The sequence below is a fragment of the Primulina huaijiensis genome, chromosome 14 (genome assembly GCF_012295235.1).
Source record: "Primulina huaijiensis isolate GDHJ02 chromosome 14, ASM1229523v2, whole genome shotgun sequence".
Classification (NCBI taxonomy): domain Eukaryota; kingdom Viridiplantae; phylum Streptophyta; class Magnoliopsida; order Lamiales; family Gesneriaceae; genus Primulina; species Primulina huaijiensis.
Genome location: NC_133319.1, coordinates 18,036,462 through 18,062,479, shown reverse-complemented (window position 1 = coordinate 18,062,479; position 26,018 = coordinate 18,036,462). Strand labels below are relative to the sequence as shown.

The following is a 26,018-nucleotide window of genomic DNA, read 5'->3' as shown; positions in this document are numbered from 1 at the left end:
CCAATCATCTACATACCAATCATGTACATGAAATATTGAAAACAAAAGCTATTTAGAAAAAAATGAAAATTATATAAAATATATGGGGATGGTTGGAAGAGGAAAGTCACTAGGCAAGATGACAGCGAGGAAGAAAAAATGAATATAATTGCGAAAATTAAATTTAGAATGAGTTGCTGAGACTAAATTTATACTCTTCTCTAGAATTTGTCTATAAATAAAATGGAAGGTATTAAATTTCACTCATTAAAGTGGCTTTTATAAAACTTCATACATTATTAAATAATAAAGATATATACATATGTACATATTAGTGATTTTATACACATGTTATAATATTTTTCTTGTAAGTAGTTTTTGTATAAAAACTATAGAGATTTGATTATAGCGTGTCTACTTTTTTTTCTTTTCTTTTCTTTAATCGTGAGTGACATTACAAGCTCGTTAAACATAGATGACAAATGACTCATGTGTCCTTTTACTATCTATAATCGAATTAAAACACTGATCAAGTAGACAAAACGCACAAAGCTAAATGCAGTTTAAATAGGGATTCAAGTGAAGTGGGGACATCGAGTAGACTAATTAAAAACATATATATAGGGATTCAAGTGAAGTGGGACAAGAGAAGTATATATATGTTTTTAATTAGTCTACTCGATGTCTCGATTTACATTTTTTTTTTCTGAAAAAAATATTTGTTAATTATTACTACTTATTTTAAATACTTTCAAATATGGGTTTTTCTTGTTTAATTTGGTGTGAAAATTATATATAATTATTTTGATAAGCTTATTTTTTCTTGATAGATTTTTTTTTATATCCACAAAAAGAGAAAGCTTAATTTTTTTTTAAAAAAAATTGAATAACCGAACCCAGACCAAAACCCGACGTTAACAGGTACCCGACTAGTTGGGTAGTTACCAGATTCGGATCAGGTAGTAAAAACACTATCCAAAAAATCGGGTACCTGACCTGAACTACCCGAAAAACTCGACATAACTAATGAAATGGATTGGGCACAAGCTCGAGAGACATCGATGGCATGTATGTACTATGCATATGTAGTTTAATGTGACCATTTGATTAGCTTTATGAAGTCCGATATAGTTTGATTAATGATTAATTTATGAGGTTGTAAGTTTAAACTTGTTGAAATTATATCTTGGTTGGTTCTTTGAGGATACGATATGTGTCACTTTGATATATCTTCAATTCATATACGATGAATTGATAAGCCTTATCATGATGTATATCTCTACTAATAGGTGATGAATTTATATTAGAAAGGTGTTTAGATTCGTATTGGTAATCTTTCAAACTCTTGATTAAATAATGATATGATGCAATCAAAATTTGTTTAAATTTTATGGTTAGATTTCACACATAGAGGCTTGTTAATGCTTATATCATGTGGGAAAAGTATAAGTTGAAGTACATGAATTTTGGGAGAATAAAAACAAAATTGTCCATTTTGTGTCGTGACAATTGTTACAACAAGGTGATGACATGTCTGTTGATATCATTCTGATTATGAGGTTTTCAATTCCTTGTGGGAGACACATTCAAAGTGGTACGATTCATTCCTTGGCAAAGGAAGGACAGGTTCCCGAGATAGAACAATCCGTAGTTTCGAAGGGAGTCGAGTTGGCTGATATTGAATACGAGTGGTTTTCGCTAAGTGAAGTTTACTAAATGTGTTCATCATAGAAGCTTCATAAAAAAAGAGGGAGTCTTTTAGTTTGAATAAGTTCTTGCATGACCATAACAATTAATATTTAGTAGATTCACTTGATACCTGGGAGTGGTCCCGTGGATGTAGGTCTTTTACTGAACCATGTTAAAATACTGGTGTTCTTGTGTTTTTTATTTTATTATCAACTTTTTCAATAAGCAAAGATAAAAAAGAAGTAACCTATAATGCAAGATAACACGATTTCAATTGTTATCCGAAAGGTTCATTATTTTGCTTTGAAGTGAGATCCATATTTTGTGTCTTATAACTCTTGCATATTGGATTTTTGGACGAGAAGGCAGTTCTATCACCAAGCTCTCACTTATGGATGACACTAACTACCTATACATGAAGGCTAGGAGGAAAGCATTCATCAAATACATCGATGAAAATGCCTAAAGATCAATTGTGACTGGCTAGACACCTCCGACGGAAAAAGATAAAGATGGAAAAGAAACTTCTCCTAAAACAAAAGATAAATGGAATATCAAGGAAGACAGTTAGAAAAATGCGAATGCAGTATTGAGAAATGACATATTCAGAGCATTGGATGTAAACCAGTTCAAGATCATATCTACATATGAATCAGCTACAGATGCGTGGAACATTCTAGAGACAGCTTATATTTGACTATCTCAACGGGAACACATAATTCGATACTTGTGTGACCCTCAATGGTTTAGGGATACAGCTAGCAGTGGGTTCATAGTTTAATGTAATTCAGAACAACATTTGTTCTTATATCGGGTTACACTAATTAGCCAAATTCTTTTCATCAACCACTTGATCAAGAACGTCAGAATTCTAGTCTGATTGCACCCATCAGATCATGGTAAGAACGTCTATTAACATTGTCTCATGAACCCATAGGTATCATTAATAGTGCCTACAAAAACCAATAAGTTATGGTTAGCTTACAATACAGTCTCTTCAACTCAAATATCCCGATCGAATCTGTAATCATTGGTCAAGACAAGATCACAATATTTGGTGATGGGGAAATGGATAATGTTTAGTTCTACATTCTCATGCAATATGCACAACTAACTGTTGGACATTGGAATACAAAATATAGATTTTCATCAAAATGCGACTCCATGCAAAGATCAGACATAGATATAACATAGAATAGGGTGGGGGTGTGATCTAATTTTGATTTGCATGAGATTAGAGCCTACACATCTCTCTCGTATGAGACAGGTTTCTGCCATACCACCTAATCGATCAAAATAATATTTGATTAGGATAGTTTGATATTTTTAAATTGTATTATTTTTTATATTATTCATTTAATTTTATTCATCATAAATGAGATAATTGTTATTTGTTTAATTAATTTTTTATTTAGAATACAAGTACGATATCGTTCAAGACTATAAAGATATAATGTAATTACCCACACTACATACGAGACTTGAGCGTGGACCCGAGACTTGCTTATCTCGGACAAAGAAAGTACAAAGAAACAACTAAATCTACTTAAATAAATTAGAAAAACTATCAGCAATCAGCGAGACTTGAACATGAAGCCAACAAATCTCAGGGCCACAAGGCCTCAACCTTGACCATCGAGCCAAGGACTAATCGACATTTTTTGTTTAATTATCTCGATGAGAGTTGGTCTTGCTTCTGGAAGTGTGGCGGCTTAGCCGCAAGAAGAAGTGATAACCTCAATGGCTTGGTGAAAATTTTGAGATGGTTGGCAAGTGTTGTAAATAATAATTGTAGGATCACTATATATAAGATAATCAAGTTATATAATGTACATTCATTCATTCAAAGTTCATAACGAAAAGTTTCTTGGAGTTGGATTTCATGGAGTAAGTGTTACACTGAACCGTGTAAATTATATGTTTTCATAATTCTCCATTTTTCGTGATTCTTAAATGTGATTTTATGTATTTTTCTATTCATTCCTTAATCAATCGATATAATAGTTGTGCTTTAGTAATCATATTTTGGTGATCAATCTTCTGTCATCAACTGAAACATAAGTTCTTGAATTACGTTGACCTAATTCATTCTGGAGTCAAAATCATAACAACTGGTAAAAAGAGTCGGAATGATTAAAAAATGGCCACAATGACATTGAAAAAATCCAAGAACTAATAACTTTAGCCTTTTGGGTCGAGGTGCTGAGTGAAGAGCTCGACCCACTCTTCTTATTTTTTTTTCTTTTTTTTTTACTATCTTATCGTGGGTAAAAATGATTTCATAAATGATATATATAATTTGTATAGATTTCATAATTTGTATAGCTCGACCCACTCTTCTTAATTTTTATAGATTTCATAAATGATACATCATACATATAATATGAATTTTTAACAAATTGATAGAAGAACATAAAAGTACTCGATCTATTTTATCAATTATTTATTTAATAAAGTTAATTTTGAAAGTATATTTAAAATATATTGAAATAGTTTTAAAATGTAAATTTAGAATATAAGTGAAACTTGTTGTAGATTGCAATAATTACATATTAATTTAAATAATATGTAAATTTTTAAAAATGATATTGGTCAAACTATTTTTTCGAAAAATAATATCTTGTTTCAATTACACTAGGAACGATTAGTTTTTTTTTGAAATTTTTTTTATCAATATCATTTTGCTAACTATGTATTTATTAATATTTCATATTAGATTTATTACATTAAGTTGAGGCTCACCTTCTATATATCACACCTTCATCAAACTTATAATGCAATGACATTTTATTATATATATAGATATAATTTACTTATATGTAAGTTAAAGCATACCATAACTTTCTTTCCTGCTCCATATTATGGTATTTTTTTTTAAAAAAAGAGATAATAAAAATGATTTGTTCATGATACATTGAAGTGTATATGAAGCCAAAAAAAAAAAGGTAATATTATTACTATTTTTTTATTTAATGGTTTTATAAACGAACAGTTTTCAAATTGAGGATTTATATTTTTTATTCCAAACCTTGAGTTAAATTTTGAAGTTTTCTTTGTATATTTTTATGTTTGATTGATTTTATTTAGTAATTAATTATTTTTATAATATCTATCCATATTCGAAATCAGAAATTTCAAAATATAATTTATTTTTCAAAATCTTGAATTTTACTCTATTGTTTTAATCAAATAATTTATTTAAATGATATTTATTTTGATTTACATATTTTTAATGAGAACTGGAACGGTGACCTCCGCGACCGCGATTGCGAACCATGGTGATCATATTCTGGCAATCAATCTTCTGTCGTCAACTCAAACGTAAGTTCTGAATTACGTTGATCTAATTCATCCAGAGTTAAATTCATAACATATCTCATTGCAGTATAGAATATATTAGATAAATAAAGGATTGTCAACATTGGTAAGAGAATGATAACTTTTTACATTTCAAATAAATCTAGCTAATTAATTGCATTGATTTTTAAAAGACACCTATGTTATTTAGATACAAAGGTTTCATCTTTTAAATATATTTTGTAAAGCAGCCTTAGTTGTAATTTACAAGTAAAACTCAATCTATGTGATTAAATTAAATTTTTTGTAACTCAAGATACAAGAAGATTTTGCTCGGGATCGATTCAGAAGTGGTGGTTAAGGGACTGAATAAAAAAGAGATGCCTTGTTCATATCTACTTAATTTGATTTCTATATGTTCGAACCTCTTGGCAAGAGATTGAAAATTCATGTTCAAGCATATCTACAGAAAACAAAATAAGACATCTGACTTTTTGGCTTATGAGACACTGAACTACAATAAAGAATAGATAACTATTTAGATCCCTCCTGCAGACTTACACGATATCATTGAAGAAGACAAGATAAAGAATATGTTATTGTACAAGGATAATAATACATTAGTCATTCAATGTTGGCGCGACCCCATATCTAGGGGTGGGTACGGTACGGTATACCGTACCGAACCACGGTACCGTATACCGTACCGTAAATATCGGTATGGAAAAATCCATACCGATACCGATACCGGAAATTCGGTATACCGAATTTTCGATATGAAAAAATTCATACCGGATACCATACAGACACCGAAAAAATGTCGGTATACCGAAAATATTTTCGGTATACCGACATTTTTTCGGTATACCGAACTTAAATTTAAAAAAAAAATTATTTTCGGTATATACCGAAATACCGAACAAAAATATATTTACTTACAGATACCGATACCGAAAATTTCGGTACGGTATGATACCGTACCGAAATTTTCGGTATATTGATTTGTTCGGTAATTTCGGTATTTTTTCGGTAAGGTATTTCGGTATTTCGATATTTCGGTATATTTTCCCAGCCCTACCCATATCTTGTAACTAAAAATGCATATGACAAAGTTGATTTCCTATAAGAATTATCTGACTTTTGATTAGATCGACCTTTTTTCCCCCTATTTTATTGAAATGCGGGGTTCTAACAAAATTGTGATATTTTATGTAGGAACATGTGTTTATTAAGAGCCTGAGTATAACGTTTAGAAGGTTGATGTAACCGGTATCCAAACTTTTTTTTTACTTCGGTTCGATTCGTTTTTTTACTAAAACGATCTAGTTTATTCGGTTCGGACAATTATCTAAATTAATAATTAATTTATGTTATAAATTATAGACTATCATTTTTTAGTTAGTTTTTTTTAAATATTTAAGACAAAGTCTAAATGAATTAAAAAATAATCAACTAAAAATAAACAAAACTAAATTTTTATAAAATGTATAATCTAAATATAAATAAAATTAAACTTCCATTTTTTCGACCGATTCGTTCTATCATATATTACACGAAAACATGACCATATAAAATTCGTTTTTAATATTTATAAAATATTTGTTTTCGGTTCGTTTGTCTATTTTTTGGGTTTGGATTTTTGTTTTGTTTTGTTTTTCCCCTCTAAACCAAAGTTATAATGCCACTCCAACCAAATGAAGTTGGGAATTTCTTGATTTTATGCTTCAAGAGTCAAAACCATGTAATTAGAGTAGGCTTAATTACACCTTAGAATGGTCAATTCAAGCTAGGAACCTTTGTTGGTCCTATTGAGAATAACTTTATCTTGAAAGTGGAAAAAACACCACAAATTCTTTGCCATTTTTTCTTCGTTTCCTTTTATATTGTAAAAGACACAAAACTGCAGGACCACACCAAGAACATCTCCACATTTTTTTTATTTAAATTTTGCTATTAATTTTAGCCGTTTAATATAAAAAATATGTGGAATACTATACATTTTAATTAAATAGAGTTGGTCCATCTAATAGAGGAACTTTCAAAATCAAGCATAAATAAATAATTTTGTAGTGTTTTGATAACAATCATTGACCTATGAATCATCATATTGTCCACAAATTTAAATGTTTAATTGGTCTATCAACTTTATCTTATTTGTAATATGGCCCCATCAACTCATAATTAAGGATCACTTGTATTTCTTCAGCCACTGAATGAATCACATAATTAAATCCAAGAAATGTTTTTTTTAAGCACGAAATACACTTTTTTTAATACAAATTATTCAATTAATTGAAGTAGAATGCATAATGATTAATGACCATCTTCATCTTCTTTATAAAAAGAAAATAAATTTATATGTAATTTAGTTGTAAAATATCTTATGAAAAAAATAGTAATGTGCTGGACCTGTTGCGCCTTGTGTGTACATACATGGTTTATGCCAAGAAAAAAATGGGGACCCGATAAGAATCGACTCTATATTCCCACAGCATCAAGAAGTTGAGAATGCTGAGACACAGAGACTAGTGTGTTGGCAACGATAGCACCACTGGCAGCAACTGCAGGCACACCTATACCTGGAAAAGTCGAATCCCCGCAGCAGAAGAGTTGGGAAATGGGAGTTGAATGTCCAGGAAACGAGCCCTTACCAGCTTTTATAGCTGGACCGTACGTTCCTCTGTTGCGACGAAGAAACCTTTTGTGTGTTAATGGGGTTCCAACCAACTTCACCTCACATTTTTCGCGATCGAAACCTGGTCCAAGAGCTCGTTCTACGGCCTTCCACATTACCTAGAATATAAGACGTTTCTAAGGGATGCTTTGTTTCAATAAAAGGAATAGAGAAAATTGGTCAAAAATATATTCGTGACTAAAGAAAATATAGAAGAGAAGTTCACAACTATCGTCAGCAATGCCAGCCGACTTCAGAAGATATAGAACGAAGGTTAAACTAGACATCGGCATTCTTGACAGTGTCAACCAAGTAAATCATCAACAACATTTCATAGAACCAATGAAAAGGCTAATGTTAGACTAACTGGATTGAAACTCAAATGGTTGTGAATTGCAAATATAATTATTGAAGATATGAAAATATCCCTGTTCGTTTAACAATAATGGATTAGGGTAGTGAATCAGTCAGAATAATTACCTCACTTCTTTGAGCCTTGAGTTCCTTGTACTCACTGCTTCTACGATCCAGCCCTTCCCAGAGCTCGAATGGCTCAGTTCCAGGTGTATAGGCATGCAAAATATGTTTCCCTTTTGGTGCAAGATTTGGACTCAGTGCACTGGGTACAGATATTAAGACGACATTCTGATCAGAATCGACCCCTCTTTCCCAATCATTAACGACAATGTGATGGATTTGCAGGTCTTCACGTACACCCTATTCATTGAAATATTTATTTGGGACAATAATGAGCAAACCAGAATGAGTAATGTTTGGTAGAAGCAGTCATAATGATAGCACTACCAAAATATTCAGAGTGTCGATTAGCCAAGCCATGGTAGTTGGTTTTAGAGGACTTGAAATCCAGACTCTTCCATTTATAGTGCATGTAAAATACATGAACATATTTATTTATCTGATACTATCCTATTATTTTTGGTGAACACATCGTCAGAATCACAAATCAGTGGAGATCTCATAGAACTCACCTCAGCATCAAAACCCAAATGTAGATGCATAAAAGATTCACATTGTGGGGTTGCTTTAACCTTCTCCTGATAAGACTCAGGAATAGTTTCCACAGGTAACAGATTCAGAGTGTCCCACATAGATCCATTGCTGACAACAGCCTTTTTAGCACGAACAAACTGAATGAAAGATATTTTTTTTTAAAAAAAAACAATAATGTAATATGTTAAACAGAATAATCTAGCTGATTTACAATTTGTTTATGCTCTAAATTTTATACACACTTGTCCCCCTCTTAGTTTTACTCCAATAGCTCGACCATCTTCAACAATGATATTCTCCACATGACTTCTAAGAGAGAGCCGACCATTGAATTTCTGAAGACCTCGGACAAGAGCATCAACGATGGCTCCACTTCCATTTAGAGGGTACTCTAAACAGCATCCTGGTTTGTACCATTCGGAAAACATGTATATCTGAAAAAAGGTATGAGAATAAGTACATCTGATATTAATCAAAACTCACTCATGTTACTGACACAAGATTCATAGATTGTCTTCTTAAGAGAAATAGTGTAAAGACAAACAACCGGATCAAAAAGGTTTAGAGTGATAGAGTTTATGGAGTCTAAGCACCAAATATATTGGGTGCCAAATCCTATGTAGTTTGAGACCAATAATTCCCATGCTCACTCGAATGGCACCCTACATGGCACATGGATTAAATTGTGGCACCTGAATTGCTATATAGTCTAAAAGATTTGAGTTGCATGATTTACACTACATATAACCTTTGGATACAGTGGCGGTTACTCTCTGTTACATACTTCATAAAAGATATCATGCAATCTAATACAAGTTTAATGCCCAAAAAAAGGATGAATCTATCGTAGAGCAATCTCCCAAAACAAAAGGCGCCATACAACTGAGGAATAATACTTGGAATCTAAGGAGAAAATGCTCACAATCTCTGCTGACAGTATGCCATCAGATTTCACTCCAGCAAGCAAAAAGGACAGAAGATCCACCCAGTTGCGTACAAAAGGATCTTTCAGCTCCAAAGAGTCCATTACTTCTGAGAAGGGTCTGAGAAGCTTTATAGCACCAAGAGCTCCCCGAGGTCCCATTTGAACGATGGATTTTAAGAGAGATGGGGCATATCTAGCACCAGAAGTAGAAAGAACACCCCAGTCACCTCGGATTGATAGAGGAGGAAGAGCCATTGCAGCTGCAGACAGTGGAAGTACAGCATCCTATAAAGAACATAATGCAAAGATGCATTAAAAGTATATTAGTAAACAAAATCTAGGTAATAGAGCTCAAAACATATGGTTTTAGAAATTTAACTATTTAAGGATCTGTCTCAACCATCTAAAATTCAGAAATAACATGTCATGTAACAAAACATACTCACAAGAAGTTTTCTCCATTCTCGTACAGCTTCCAGACCAGCATATGTCTGTAAATCCTGAAGAATAATACAGAAATAATATGGATTTTTTTACAATCTAGTGTTACATGTCAAATAGATTGACATGAATATCATCACTACCACAGACAAATATGAGTCTTTTGACTCCATGCACATTCAAAGAATAGACAAGACATCCCACAATCATTTGACAAGTATCAATCGTTACTTGCATCCTTATAAATTGCTTTCACTTTCCACCTAATAATCAATTATAACAAAATCAAACAGTTCGGAAGCATCATCTCAGCAGTTTCATCTTTCTTATCCTTGGTTTTTACTTTCACTATCAGATATTGTCTCCAAAAGGATTATTCCGATCGTTCCATTATTAAATACAACTCAACGTCTAACAATCAAAATTCCTAACAAAACATAAGCACATGGATAATGACTCTTGTCAAAGTTTGAAGTGTTACTTATGACGAGTTTCCATTCTATGGCGAAGTGGACAATATGCAGAATTGTCACAACGCTTAAAGAGGGAAAGGACACAACAGGAAGGAAGCGTATAACAGAAAGGTTTTCAAAATTGCTCTGATTTATGGTACAAGCACTAACTGAAAAGAAAATCAATAAGTTCACCTTCAAAAATTCTGTTGGCCCAATCCGAGATAAGAATTCACCTTCAGGTATGTATACCATCCATGAATCATAGGTTGCACAGGGAAATGATTCACCCAATGCATCAAGGACCTTCAAATAATTAAGAAGAAGACCATTTCATGAATATATCGAGTTTAATGTTTGATTAACATATCAATAAAGCAGTGGATTTTGGCTTTTGGAGAAAAATAGATTCAGTTAATCACAAAATTTAATCGGTAGTCATGCAGCATCCATCACAAAAACAGAAAAAAGGTTGAAGTGAAAAAATACGAAACATACTTGAGCTAGAGGGTTAGCCTGAGGACCCCTTGATTGAAAACCGGAGAACAGAGACGGACCAGAGTCGAACTTGTAGTCCTTGATCTCAAAAGAATGAGCAGCACCACCGGGTAAATCATGGCTTTCCAATACCAAAACATCTTGCTCATATCTAGCTAGTAGTGATGCACAACAAAGACCAGCAATGCCACTTCCTATGACAACGACATCAGCCTCGGGTTTGCCTGCACATCATTCTACAGTCACATTAAATAATTGCGGTGGAGTTAGAAACCCAGCCATGTATATGAATTCTTGTTGCACTAAGGTTCGCTCTGAGAATCATAGCAGCAATCGTTTTAGCCCAAGATCATTTCACCAATGGAAGACTGGCAACACTTTTGTAGAAAAGATTTTAGTTGTTTATAAAAAAGATTTTATTCGTCTGTATTTTGTAAATATTGATTGAGATAGAATTAGAAGATTTGATAGGATGTTAACAAAGTCCGATTCCTCAAAAGCGGCTGTCAGCAACAACACTCCAGCTCTGATCGCACCTCTGTCCGGGAGCGATCTTTCATCTCTTCATATTACGGCACCCAAGCACGACGGGAAGAACTACTTACAATGGACGTGGAAAATTGGGTTCTCTCACTGGAGACCTTCCTTCTCCCAACACTCTCACCGATTGTATAAAATCTGGATGGCTGAAAATTCTATTGTGGGCTGATCGACTCCATGGAACCACAGATAAGCCATCGCTATCTATGGTTCCAGACAACAAAATATGTTTGGGAAGGAGCCCGTCGCATGTACTTGGATCTCGGAAATGCGTCTCAAATATTTGAAATTCTGTCCAAACTCAAAGAAATGAATCAAGGGTCAAAATCTGTAACCCAATATTTCACTGAATTTCAAGATTTGTGGCAGGAGTTGGACCTTTTTCTTGATGATCAATCCACTTGTGTTACGTGCAGCACCAAATCCAGAATCTTGAAAAAGAAAGGGTGGGTTCGATTTTCTGGCTGGCCTTAATCGGAACCTGGTGGCAGGATTGTTGCCTGTGATCTTTTACCTTCTCCCAAAGATGCATTTGCAGAAGTTCAACGTGAGGAGGTTTGCCGCAAGGTGATGCTTGCTGATGATATCGATCAACCTCTGTCAGCCCCTGAAGCATCAGCTTAAGTGTCCAACAAGCAGCCTGCACAAGGACCACAATCAAGCAGACGTCCTTGGTGCGAACACTGTAACAAACCAGGCCATACAAAAGACAAATGCTGGGACATCTACGGTAAACCAGTAATTGGTAACTTGGAAAAAATCTGATGGCCGAGGATTTCACACTCAATCCAGCCAAGAGAACAATAGCCCAGCGGGTGTCTCTGCCCCATTTAGCAAAGAGCAGATTGCTCAGATCAAGGAATACTGCCGGCTCAATCTGGTAAAATTCCTTCGTCTTCATTTAATCCTATTACAGACCCTTGGATCATTGATTTGGGGGCCTCGGATCATATGACAGGTGATTCACGTTTATTTTGTTCATAGTTTCCTTGTTCTTGTCGAACCACTGTGAAAATTGCTGATGGGTCTTCAACTCTTGTTGCTGGCATTGGCAATATCAAATTATCTCCACATATTACTCTCAAATCTGTTTTTCATGTCCCTGCTTTGAAATGCAATTTGATCTCTGTTAGCAAAATCACACTTGATAATCATTGTGTTGCTAAATTTCTACAACTGTCGTGTCAATTTCAGGACCTACCTTCGGGGATGACGATTGGCAATGTTTGGATTCATGGACTCTAGTACTCTACTACTTTGAGGATACTTCATCACGCAGTCCACGGTACTTGATGTCCCTTGTTACTTCTGCTTATTCCAATTCTAGTGATAGGAAAACAATGTCATGGCTGCCTTTGCAGCAACTTGATATAAAAATGCATTTCTAAGTGTAGAACTTGATGAAGAAGTTTATATGAGTCAACCTCCAGGATTTGAAGAACTAGGGGTAAAAACACCGTGTAAGCTCAAAAAATCACTCTATGGGCTGAAATAGTCTCCTCGTGCATGGTTTGACAGATTCTCCAAAGTAATATAGGGGCTTGGATACGTTCAAGGACAAGCCGATCACACACTCTTTATCAAACACTCTACAAAAGGAAGCATCACCATTCTTATGGTAAATGCTGATGACACCATTCTAACTGGAAATGACAGTGAAGAAATGGAGAAAATCAAGATGATGAAGGCAAGAGGATTCGAAATTAAAGATCTCGGAGCCCTGAAGTATTTCTTGGGAATGGAAATTGCTAGAAGCAAACAGGGTATCTCAGTTTGTCAAAGAAAATACACCTTAGATCTTCTACAAGAAACATGTATGTTGGGATGCAAACCAAACAAAACCCCGATTGAATTGGGAGATGAAGCAAAATTTATTGAAGGAAGATCAGACCAGTTGATAAAGGAAGCTATCAACGCCTAGCAGGAAAACTCATCTATCTCTTACACACTCGTCCTGATGTTGCCTTTGCAATAAGCTTAGTAAGCCAATACATGCATTCACCATGTCAAGGTCACCTCGATGTAGTATATCAAATCATGAGATACTTGAAGCAAACTCCTGGGAGAGGATTATTCTTCGCAAAGACTAATGATCGAAGTGCGAAGGCTTTCACCAATGCGGATCGGGTTGGCTCCATCAATGATCAAAAGTCAACTTCTGGGTACTATACGATGATATGGGGGAATTTAGTAACATGGCGAAGCAAAAAACAGTCGGTTGTCGCAAGAAATTTGCTGAAGCAGAATATAGGGCTATGGCTCATGGGGTATGCGAACTAATTTGGATAAAAAGAGCGACGGAAGAGTTAAAGATTCAGTTTGAAGGTCATATGAAATTGTATTGTGATAATACGTCAACAATCAGCATAGCTCACAATCCTGTTCACAATGACCGAACGTGGAAGTGGATAGACACTTCGTTAGGGAAAAAGTGGACAAAGGCGTCCTTTGTATTGAATATGTGCCTACATCCCACCAACTTGCAGATCTTCTACGAAAGGATTAACGGAACAGACTCTTGAGTTTCTTATTGACAAACTTGGCCTCATCAACATCTATAGCCAAGTCCGAGAGAGAGTGTAGAAAAGTTTTTAATTGTTTATAGAAAATATTTTAATTGTCTATATTTTTTAAGAGTAGGTCTCTTGTGAGACGGTCTCACGAATATTTATCTGTGAGACGGGTCAACCCTACCGATATTCACAATAAAAAGCAATACTCTTAACATAAAAAGTAATACTTTTTCATGGATGACCCAAATACGAGATCCGTTTCACAAAATACGACCCGTGAGACCGTCGTACACAAGTTTTTGCTATTTTTGTAAATATCGTTTGAGATAGAATTAGAAGATTTGATAAGATACTTTATACTTTTAAAATGATAGGATAACATTTTCTTGTTTCCTTAATTTAAGGGATTGCTTCCAGCTGTAATCTTTAAATGATATAACATCGTATTCATCAATAATATGCAGATTTCATTGTCTTCCTCGGCGTTTTTAACATCTATTTGAAAAGTATACTAACATACAAGCAAATAAAAATTCCAACAACTTCAAGTGATAACCGTGAAAAGAAAGAACAAGGCAAAATGAATTACCAACATTCAAATTGAAATAATTCCAACATTAGCAGAGCTAGAAACTCAACATTAAAAGTTCCTTGTTTTTAGTAAACTAAAATGTTCTAATCCACCGGGAAATTTAAGAGGGCGACAAATACATTCGATATCATTTATCAAATGCAATGACACAACTAAATCTCTGAAGAAATTCTACCAAACGAATCACATCACGACAAGCCCCATTCTTGGACAAAACAAACCGAGCTTCATGATCTTTTCTCTCATTTAACCAGTCTACAAACAAAAAAGGACCTATCCAAGAATTTAAATCCTTAAAATTATGATTTCTTAAGCTCTTCGATACTATCACCAACATCCCTGCAATTCAATCCATAGCAACTACTCAACACACGTCGGGTAAAAACTTGATTCCCTAAACCACACTATCTAAATTACGCTAGACAACAACGTTCTTGCATGAGTGAGAAGGGAAGATAGAGAAAGAAGGAACCTGCAAAGGTCTGATTTTGAGTGATTGTTGCTGGAGAGGTGTAGCCATTGCCTTTGGAGCTGGACTCAAACCCAGTAGTACTGGAATTTCGAGCGAAAAATGTTGGGATTCTGCATTTGTTCTTGGAATCGTAAACGGGCCGTTTAAGGAAAAGAGGAGAAGCAATCCCACAACTCACACTCAACGCCATGAATGACCAGGGACCGAGTTTGCGGAGGAAATGAGGGAAATGGGAGCGTTGCCCATGTTTATTCGATAAAAGTGATCGGAGAATAATTTACTTTTTTATCTTCTATTTAAAATTTAATTTTTTTGATGAGTAGTGGGTGGAGGCTTGATATTTAGGTTGAATTTCGACCCAATTTTTTATTATAACACATGATAATTTTAATTTTTTACAATTGCTATTTTTTTTTAGACTTACTTTTCCACGAAAGGTAGAAGAGATATCAATTATATATTACATTTGATAGTGTTTTTGATAATGTTATAACATTGTAATTTTTATGAATATTTTTAATATCTTATTTTGATTAAAATATATATCTCATATTAAAATATTTACATATAAGATATCAATTATATATTACAATACTATCGATTTTTATTTTAAACTCAATCAATATCTTTTAATTATTAATTTTTATTTAATTATATCATATTAAAATGTTTAATATAAATATAAATTATTTATGTGTTAACATGTTTAACAACAATTAAACTCAACCTCCACTCAAAGGTAAAAACTTGTGTGAGACGGTCTTACGGGTCATATTTGTGAGACAGATCTCTTATTTGGGTCATCCATGAAAAAGTATAACTTTTTATGCTAAGAGTATTACTTTTTATTGTGAATATGGGTAGGATTGACCCGTCTCACATGAGACCCACTCCCACTCAAATTATTTATTCGAACTAAACTCGACCCAAACATCAAACCCCAAAATCCACCCACTCGACCCACTCCACCCAAAATGTACTCAAACTCTACCCAAACTCCACTCACTCCACCCAAACTCAACTCAAAAGCACAAAACTCAACCCAAACTCCACCCAAAAGCACAAAACTCACTTTATCCAAATTCCACCCACACCACATGCTCGACCCAAATATGTCATATGCTCGACCCACTCAACCCATTGCCCATTTGAAATATGCAACAAGACTCTACCCCTGCCTGACCCACTACGCCCATGCTCGACCCTGCTCGACCCATTTTATAATACTTACTTATAGTTCCAGTATTTGGGATAAAAACAATTATTTGATATTTTATATTGATTTTGAGTTGAATTTATGTGATCCATTTAAGAATTTTTTATTAGAATTTTGTAGTTTCAGTACATCACAATGAAAACAATTTATTGGGTCGAGGATAGGATCGTGTGGGTAGAGCCAAAAGACCCAAAGACTCAACCCATCGACTCGGGTCTAGCTTGACCCAAAGAATGTTTATTATTAAATTTATATTAAATTCACTTAGTAAATTGACTAATGATAGTACTAATTAAGCATTCTAGAAAATTAAAATTGAAATAAAATTAGCACCCAAGTTGGGTCGAGCTGGGTCGAGCAAATCTTGACTGGGTCGAGCTCGACCCAGCTTGGGGTTTTGGGTCGAGCTCGACCCACCTCGACCCAAAGTGGAGTTTTTGGAGGTGGCTCGACCTACGTTCAGTACACGAATAACATGAAAGCTCAACCCATTGAGATACATTAAACATTCATTCCAGTGAACATGTTGGAGTGAAATTTGTTATAAATTTTTTAAGTTCCACTGTTTTTACGAAATTGAAATACATTAAATATTCGGTCGATATTCAACTCACATGGTTTGACTAAATGATACATTTTTAACATAAGGTTCCACTATTGTTATGAATTTTTTAACAACTTACTTAAATTATTNAGTGAAATTTGTTATGGATTTTTTAAGTTCCACTATTGTTATGAATTTTAAATACATTAAATATTCAGTCGATATTCAACTCACATGGTTTGACTAAATATAACTCGTATTAAAATGTTTACATAATTATAAATTTTTTATATACTTCATATACATTCTAATTATATTTAAATAGATCATCATAACTATCAATTATATATTATTTCAAAAGCTCAAAATCCACAAACTGTATTCACTCAACCCAAAATCGACCCAAACCCTAAACCCTAAAGTAAACCCTAAACCAAACTCCAAACTCTACTCACTCGACCCAACCTTCTCAACTCGACTACAAAACTCGACTCACTCTTATGTTATTCTATCAATTTGTTAAAAGTTCATATAATATGTATCATTTATGAAATCTATACAAATTAAGAAGAGTGGGTGTGGGTCGAGCTATATAAATTATGAAATTTATACAAAATATATGTATTATTTATGAAATCATTTACCCACAATAAGAAGAGTAAAAAAAAATTTATTTTTATTTTTTTTAAAATTTTTTTTTAAAAAATAAAAAAATTTCGAAGAGTGACTCGACCCACTTTCTTATTATTATTTTTATTTAAAAAAATAAATAAAAAAGAAATAAAATTTTTTTAGAAGAGTGGGTCGACTCTTCTAAATTTTTTTTATTTTAAAAAAAATTGGGTACTCTTCTAATTTTTTTTAGATCTCGAACCACTTACTTATTTTTTTTATTTTTATTTATTTCAATACCTCGACCCACTTGGGTCGAGTTCTTCACACCTGGGTCGAGAGTATGAAGAGTGGGTCGAGCTCGACCCAAACAAAGAGCTCGACACAGGTGAAATATATCTAACTAATTAATGAGTTAATTAATTATATCACCTAACTAACAGATTCAACTCCATTTTCTCGATTTAAAAAAGTCAAAATCCCTTTTATTTAATTAAATTTTAAATGAATCGTATATTTTTTATTGACCCGAGTTTGCGTCTATGTTTCTTGGTGGAAGTGGAAGATGATGACGTGGCGCTTACTCAAACTTGACATCAATATGTGGTGTAAAATTTGATTTTTATGTGGATCATAGGATCGCGGGTTGTTTTTTTTTTTTGGAAATGATCAATAAATCCTTAACACGAAAATACCCTCAAATTTCTTTTCAAATCCAACAATACTCTTTTCTTTATTTAAATATTTGAATAATTATTTGAACTCGTTGAAACGACTACCTCTTGCACGACATAAGATGTTGATCTCCGACAACAAGCTTGCTTATACAGGTCATCTTCAACGATGACGAAGGGACAAAAATCTTCTAGAGTGAATGAAAGGTTAGATGTTGGAAAGGGCTCGAAATCGCCGAAAATGTCGAAGGAGAAAAAATCCAAAAAACGTTCTCGAATTTGTTTGCTTGAAATATGTATTCTATTTTAGAAATCGATCAAAATATGTTTTTTTTTCGCAATAAACTAAGAAGTTTAGCATGTTGATGATTATATTTTGTCCCCATTTTTTAAATCAGATCGTGTTCGTGTTGTCCCAATTTTTTTTTATGGTTTTGTTTCGAATGTATTGCTACTTTTCTTGTTTACATCGTTTGTTTTTATGTTTTATTTGTTATTTTTTCGAAATTTTTGAATAAATATTCTTAAGTTCGTAATTATTTGTTGCAATTTGTGAATTTAATTATTTTATCCCCACTTTATTGGGTTTTATTCTTTAATTTGATAAGAAACTACTTTATAAACTTTATATTGTCACATTAGAGTATTTATTTGAAGGTAAAAATTTGTGTGAGACGGTCTGACGGGTCGTATTTTGTGAGACGTATATCTTATTTGGGTCATCCATGAAAAAGTATTACTTTTTATGCTAAAAGTATTACTTTTTATTGTGAATATCAGCCGGGTTGACCCGTCTCACAGATAAAGATTCGTGAAATCGTCTCACAGAGACCTACTCTTATTTGAAATGCTTGAATAGTCTTTGTAAGTTTATAAATTCGTTTTATTTTGTAGTTGTTATTTGTTTATCCCCAATATTTAGGTCATTCTTTAATTTTGTTATGTGGTTTATGTTTATTAGTTTGTCCTGGAATAATTATTCATTTGAAATGATTGAATGAGTGTGATAAATCTATCCTTGGCCATAATTTCATTTGTTAATTAAAACTATTGGTTTTGTTCTTTTGATTGTATATTTTATACCGTGATAATAGTAATATTTTCATATATTTTTTTTAAATATAAAAAATGACTGATGAAAAGGAAATAATTGATAATGTTGAGTTGATAAATAGTGAGAACGTAATATTTTCACGATGCTTCCCTGCTTACCTGTAAAAAAATTATGGAAGAGTTGAAGCCAATTATAGGGAATGAATAACTCAGAATGATAAAGGATACTCCAGTTGGTAAATGGATAGACGTGTCAATTCTTCCAGTGAGTAGTGGCATAATATACTGATAGATGTCGATTTTACGTGTTATTTCACGTTGTTTTGAGTCTGTTATTGTGTGATTTTATTTTATAGATTACGGATTTTATTATTTTATTTTATAAATTATGTATTTGAGTTACTCCTCATTTGTGTAAGTTGATTTGTAGAAAAGTGAGAAAAATATGATAACTGGTGGACAATGATGAAGCCAGGACATAAAATGTGGTTAGGGGTGATATACAGTACCGTACTGTACCGAAAATCTTATACCGTATACCGTTCCGAAAATTACGGTATAAGAAAATTCATATCGATAACGTACTGAAAATTTCGGTATACCGAAAATCAGTATACCGAAATTTTTGGTTCATATAACTAGCATACCAATTATACCGAAATTGTACGGTATACCGAGATTTCGGTATGGTATCGTTATATACCGAAAAAAACCTTACATTTTAAATTTTTTATAAATTTATTGTTTTAAAATATTATATATTTTAAAATTTTTGTATATTTTTTTGGTATTTCGTTATATATCGAAATTTTCAAATTGCATACCGTTACCGTACCAAAAAATTCGGTATTGTTATTGTACCGTACCGAAATCTTCGATATACCGAAAATTCAGTAAATTCGGCATTTTTTCGATACGGTAATTTCGGTATACCGAAAATTCGGTATTTTTTCCCCCCCTTAAGTGTGGTGTTAGGATGGTAAAAATTGATCGTCCTAGTGCGGGAGTTAAGAAAACAATAACACTTGACAGAAACGGCTAGAGCGGTTAGAAAAGACCGTCCCAACGTGACACATGAAATATAAAAGCATGTAATGCGATTCTTTAACCGAAAAGAAGAAATAATATTTTGAGTAGAAAAAAGGAGTTGCATGATGGAAAGGGCTGAAGATGCTCTGTGAAGCCTTAAAATATGGGAGACAAGCTTTTATGGAAAGAAAACTTTTGTGAAAAGTAATTTTATTTGTTTCCATGGGTATATATTAAAAAAGAGAGGAAAGAAAAACCTAGAGAGGGCAGGAGGCAGCCGTAGGAAGCAAAGGAAGAATTACACAAAAGCTTCAGATAGAGAGCTTCAGGAGCTGCAGCAAGAAAGAAGAAATCGAGGAACAAGAGTTCAATTCAGTGTTTTTATTTCTTATTCTCTTTTATTTTTTTTTTATTATTTTAGTTATGATTTAGGGGATCCTACCCCCAAACATTTATGTTGTGATTTATATTTGAACATTGAATTTGATTTTTAAGCATTCTTGATTGTATTATTGATTTTATTTGGGTTGTGGAAGCGTGATTAATTTCTTCAGTGTTTAATATTGTGATTGAATTCGATAGAAGATTTTCACAATAGGAACAAATAACAAAATCTATGAATCTACAACTTGCATAAACATATGAAGGTGGGTACATGTTGATAATCATATTCCAATAGGTCGAAAACTAAAAGATTCCATGGTTCGTTAATGCAATTGCAATTGTTAAATAACACAAGAAAACTTGGTTATTGCATTTTGTTATTTAGATTAATATAGCTCGACAGAGTATTTTGATATATTAGGAAATCCGATCAAAATTATGACTTAAGAATTGAAATTCAATAATTAGAGAAAATTAAGGGGTAAGTGAACCGAGATCCTAATAATTGTTTGCTTATTATTTTTATTTCCAATTATTTATATTTTGTTCATTTCATGTTTTTATTTGAATCTAAATTTAGTTTATAAATTTATTTACTTTTTGTTTTAGTTAACTAAAGAATTGAGTTTTAGGTTAATTTGTTAAATCAATCTATGTTAGAACGTGGAATTTTACAATGCAAGAAAAGTTCGATTACATTTTTGATGTCATTTCCGGAGATTGAAATTGAAAATTTTTACTCTTTTTTACTTTCTTTAGTTAATTTAATTTTTTTAAATTTTTATTATATTGCATTCATGTGTGATCTACCGCTTCCTATTTTATTTTTGCAAGAATTTTTCTGGTATAATACTTCAAGATATTCCATCAACAAATGTTCACAAGATTTGCTCAACAACATGGAGAGCCAATCTATTCAGTATGAGATAGATTCAATAGTTTAGCAAACACTTTTCGGTATCGTGATTGTTCTAAATATTTTCTTAACCAAAATTTCTTTAATGGTTTGGATGTTGTAATACGAAGATGGGTAATCAATGGAGCTCTTGCAACTTGTAGTCCCATATTTCGCCTAGATGACGATGAGATGATACACTTGTTCAATGATATGTCGTATTTAAGTACGATCAGTATTGAGATCCTTCACTGCAAAGTTGTAGTCACCAATACCCACCCGAAATTAGTTACCCAGATTTTAGGAACCAACTGTTCGATTATCAAGATGGGGACGTAAATAGTTTATAATTAATCATGAATTGATTCAAAGTTATGGTGGACAAATACGTGGCATTGACTAAGAAAACTATAGGAAATTAGTCTCAGTCGGACAAAGTTTTGAAAGAATTACCATAAGAAGATGAGCCACAAATGAAGTTGGGGATGAACAAGTACCCAAGACTATCCACTTGAGCTCATCGATAATGTTATCATACACACATCCACGAGATCATTCTCTTCCCCCAACACCGATTTCAAAAGATTTTGTCCACCGAAAGCCAACAACGATGTTCTGTTTATGGATTGTTGTTGGGGAGAAGAGCTTATGATATATACATCTAGCCAAGTTTGAGGGCACATGGAACCAAGACCCATATGTGGTGTCATATGATACTTACTTTGTACGTCAACCGCTCTTTGATGAATGCTTTTGATGGTCAAACGAACAACTAAAAATCAGGTGTCAAATTTATTTATTTTTTCTATTTTTTTAGTTCTTGCATTGAGTTCTTGTTTCTTTGTGAATTTATTGTCTAATCTCTTCAATTTTCGTGCAAGGTGTGCACATTGAAGGAAGTATCAGGTTGGAAGGCCTAAGAAATTCATCGCATTAAAAAAAAATTGGCGTTCATCTGAAGTCCTCATACATCCTTACAATCAAGCCTCATAGTCGCACCCCTAGAAGATGAAACCAAAAGAAAAATTACTCATAACCTAAGAGAGTAAATTTGTGAATCTAAAGTGCATTAGTGGAAATAGTTTCTTGCAAAAATAAACTTATAAAAAATAGAATGCAAGGTGAAAGATAGCCAAATAAATGAATTAAATCCAATTCCTAGGCTAAAAAATGATGAATGCATAAAGTAGAAGATTATCGGATGCAAAATCTGATTGTACATAACTTCATTTGATCATTTTACTCCCTTGATTGTGATTATCCTATATTTTCTTTGGTAGCACTCATTTAGGCCGCAATACATACCCAAAAAGTCTCGTTGTTATATGTTTGCTGGTTAGTAAGAAGTCAAGAAAGATTTCATGAAAGTTTTGTTGCACCAACTTATAAATCGAGTTGTCTAGCAATTTTATGAATGGAGTCAACTTGAAATACATGCTACTAGAATAACATAGATCGCACATTCACATTCAATTCAAAAATATTTTGTATAAATTTTTATGGGTGTGCGACAACTAATGTTGTACTTTGATCTTTGGAAATAATTTAGAAAATTCGTTGAGAAATGAATTTGAATCATGAAATCGCCACCGAATTAATTTGTACTTTTATCTATTGTTATTTCTTGTAACATATTTTCTTCGAGGGAGAGAAAAATGTTAGTATGGAGAGGTTGATAGGTGTCGATTTTAAAAGTTATTTTGCATTGTTTTGAGTATGTTATTGCGTGATTTTATTTTATCGAGACCAGATTTTTTGATCTGATTTTATAAATTGTGTATTTGGGTGACTTCTCATTTGTATTGTTTGATTTGTTGGAAAAAATGGGGAAAAAAAATAAAAATCGGCGAATATTGATGAAACCAGGACATATGGTGTCGCGCTAGGGCAGTCATAGATTATCTGTTTAAAAGATTCGAGAGTCATCCATGCTTGTTCATTGTTGGTGGTGATATTTACATTCCTTTCACTTCAAGAGACTTCTCCATCATTCTTGGCTTGCACCATATAGGGCAACAAGTTGATTTAGACCTTAAGTTGGAATCAAGATTCTTGTCTCGACATTTTTGAGGGAAAATAAGCAATGCTGACAGTATTGATATTAAGAAAAAGCTTGTTTCACTCGCAAGGAGTAATGTGGAGGCTGACATTGATGATTTTGTTCGAATGTGTTATTCTGTTAATATTCAATTGTATAATATTCTCCACTGTTAATTATATTACTCTTAGTTTTATCTTAATTTCCTTATATGGATGATCTTAGCACGATTTTTAAGTTTGCTTGGGGAGATGCTGCATTTTGATTTCTTTACCGATAATTAGATAATCAAGGAAGTAAACTTTACTTGGATGGCTGCACATTGGGTTGATGGTGAGTATTTAGTTATATTAGTTATTCTACTTTTATTTTTCAATTACTTTACGCATAGCATATTTTGGCTTAGGCTTCGTTGTATGAGAGGGTGGCTTCATTAGCTGTACCACGACGTGTACACATCTTCTCTCGTTTATTTCTTTGAATTTAGGAGAATTTTTTATATGTTTTGGAACGTGTTTTGTCAATATCCTTCTCCGGAGGAATAAATGTTATTGGACAACAAGTTAAGTCTAGTAGCATTTTTTTTCTTCATGTTTTAGAAATAATAAATCAATTTTATTAATTTCTTATTATTGTAGTTGGTGTTCCAGGTTTTGAAAGAACAAGAAAGCACTTCAGATAGTTGTGAACTTGAAAAAATAATGAAAAACAAATGGATGAGATAAAATAAAACTTAAAAACTAATTTACGAACAATTTAAAAGTGAGAGAGTTGGAGTGAAGAGGAAGCTGGTTCTTGAGAAAGAAAATGTGGTGTTGGAGATAGAAATTGCAGAAAATCGTAAAGGAAAGGATATTGTATTTGATAATGATCTGAGTTCTGATGACGGTGTTGATGGAGTCGATGAGACCATTGAAGAAGATGAGTTGAATTTGAGACATGACGTAGATGGTTATTTTGATGATTTTGTTGATGTGCATAATTATGTTGATGATTTGTTGAAGGGAAAAAGTGTAGATGGTGACGAAATGGTTACAAGTAAAAGTGTAGGTGTTGTTGAAACTTTGAAGGGAGAAGGTGTATATAATCACGAATCGGTGAAGACACAAATTTCAGTTGTTGTTGAATTGTTGAAGGGTAAAGATGTATATGGTGATGAATTTTTATTTGAAAAAATTGTAGGTGTTGACGGCTTGTATAAGAGAAAAGGGTGGCTCGTGCTCATTTTGGAAAAGAAATAATTGTAGAAGGTGGTGACATGGGTAGGAAACTAGGGTTTTTGAAAAATAGAGACAAAAGTTCAGTAGCTGTCCATGCATGTTTAAATGTCTTAATTAGCTTGATTTGGGTTGTATATGGTACAGTTAGGTGTTATTAAGCTATGGTTCAAGTTTGGTAAAGTTTGGTTAAGTTTCGAGTCAATACGAGTCAAAATCGGGATGTACGTCTAAGTTTAAAAACGAATTGGGAAATTAGTCGAAGAGATTAAGTTTACGTCTAAGAAATATTTATGGGTGTATTTTAATGTGTTATGTTAAGTTTGGATGGATTTATGTCGTCGTTTTAAGGTCTAAGTATAAATTGGGAAAGTTATAGTTTCAGGGACAAAACGGTCATTTTACCTCTGAAAAATGTTAGACATCCTGGCAGTGCCCTGAATGTTATAATAAATGTTAAAATATTTATTTCAAATGTTTATGAAATTTTATGATGAAACGTTAATGCTAAAAAACGTGTTGCATGCTTGGTTTAAAAGAAAAATGATTTATATCTGCATCAATTTTTATAAGTGATGGAAATATCAAAAGTTGAAAGATGTGAATTAATTGTGACTAATACGATGATATGATGATATGTAAGGCCAATGTTCAGTTGACATATGAGAGTGTCGTTGATGTCCCCGCCGCCCGGTACCGTGGTAATACGTAGATGGATCCATCGACCTACAACTAATACGAAAGTCACAATTGAGGATCAGAATTCAATAAAAAGAGAAATGTATACGTATATGATAAAAAATAAAAAATTATTTGACGAAAAGAAATATGTTTAAGTTTATGTATGATCATGAAAAGTTTTTTTAGCAGAAGTATTTTCATTGTTGCTTGTGAATGTTTATGTATTACTTGCTATCATGATTAAAGTTTGCTGAATCAATAGACTCACTAGGTATGATTGATGCAGGTGAAAATGATGCCGATATTGATGGAGAACTGGATGGTTGAACTAGCTGGACTGAAGGTGCACACAACCCGGGGACCGTCGCTAGTTTTTCGCAAAAATTATGTTTATGGTTTAAGTTTACTTTAAAGTTTTTATGACAACTATGCTTTTGAGTGTTTTTTTAGAGGATTTAAGATTTTATGCTTTATTTTGAAAAATGTTAAATTTAGGTTTGGTTAACGATTTACAATTTCATAATTCGAATGCTTTCTTTTGGATTTTCAAATATTTAGTTGGTGAGTTTAATTTTAAATGGTGTTAATATAT

The 26,018-nt window shown here is 33.0% G+C and overlaps 1 protein-coding gene across 1 annotated transcript; it reads right to left on the bottom strand.

Annotated features, from left to right (window-relative positions):
- Positions 1–7,316: 7,316 nt before the first annotated feature.
- Positions 7,317–15,317, bottom strand: LOC140957310 (prolycopene isomerase, chloroplastic). Its single transcript, XM_073414510.1, has 9 exons — positions 15,084–15,317; positions 10,967–11,190; positions 10,664–10,774; positions 10,022–10,075; positions 9,573–9,860; positions 8,893–9,084; positions 8,629–8,787; positions 8,120–8,356; positions 7,317–7,758 (listed from the first exon to the last, which is right to left on the bottom strand). The coding sequence occupies exons 1-9, from the start codon at positions 15,271–15,273 to the stop codon at positions 7,444–7,446; spliced, it is 1,770 nt and encodes a 589-aa protein (XP_073270611.1). The 5' UTR covers positions 15,274–15,317; the 3' UTR covers positions 7,317–7,443.
- Positions 15,318–26,018: the final 10,701 nt, after the last annotated feature.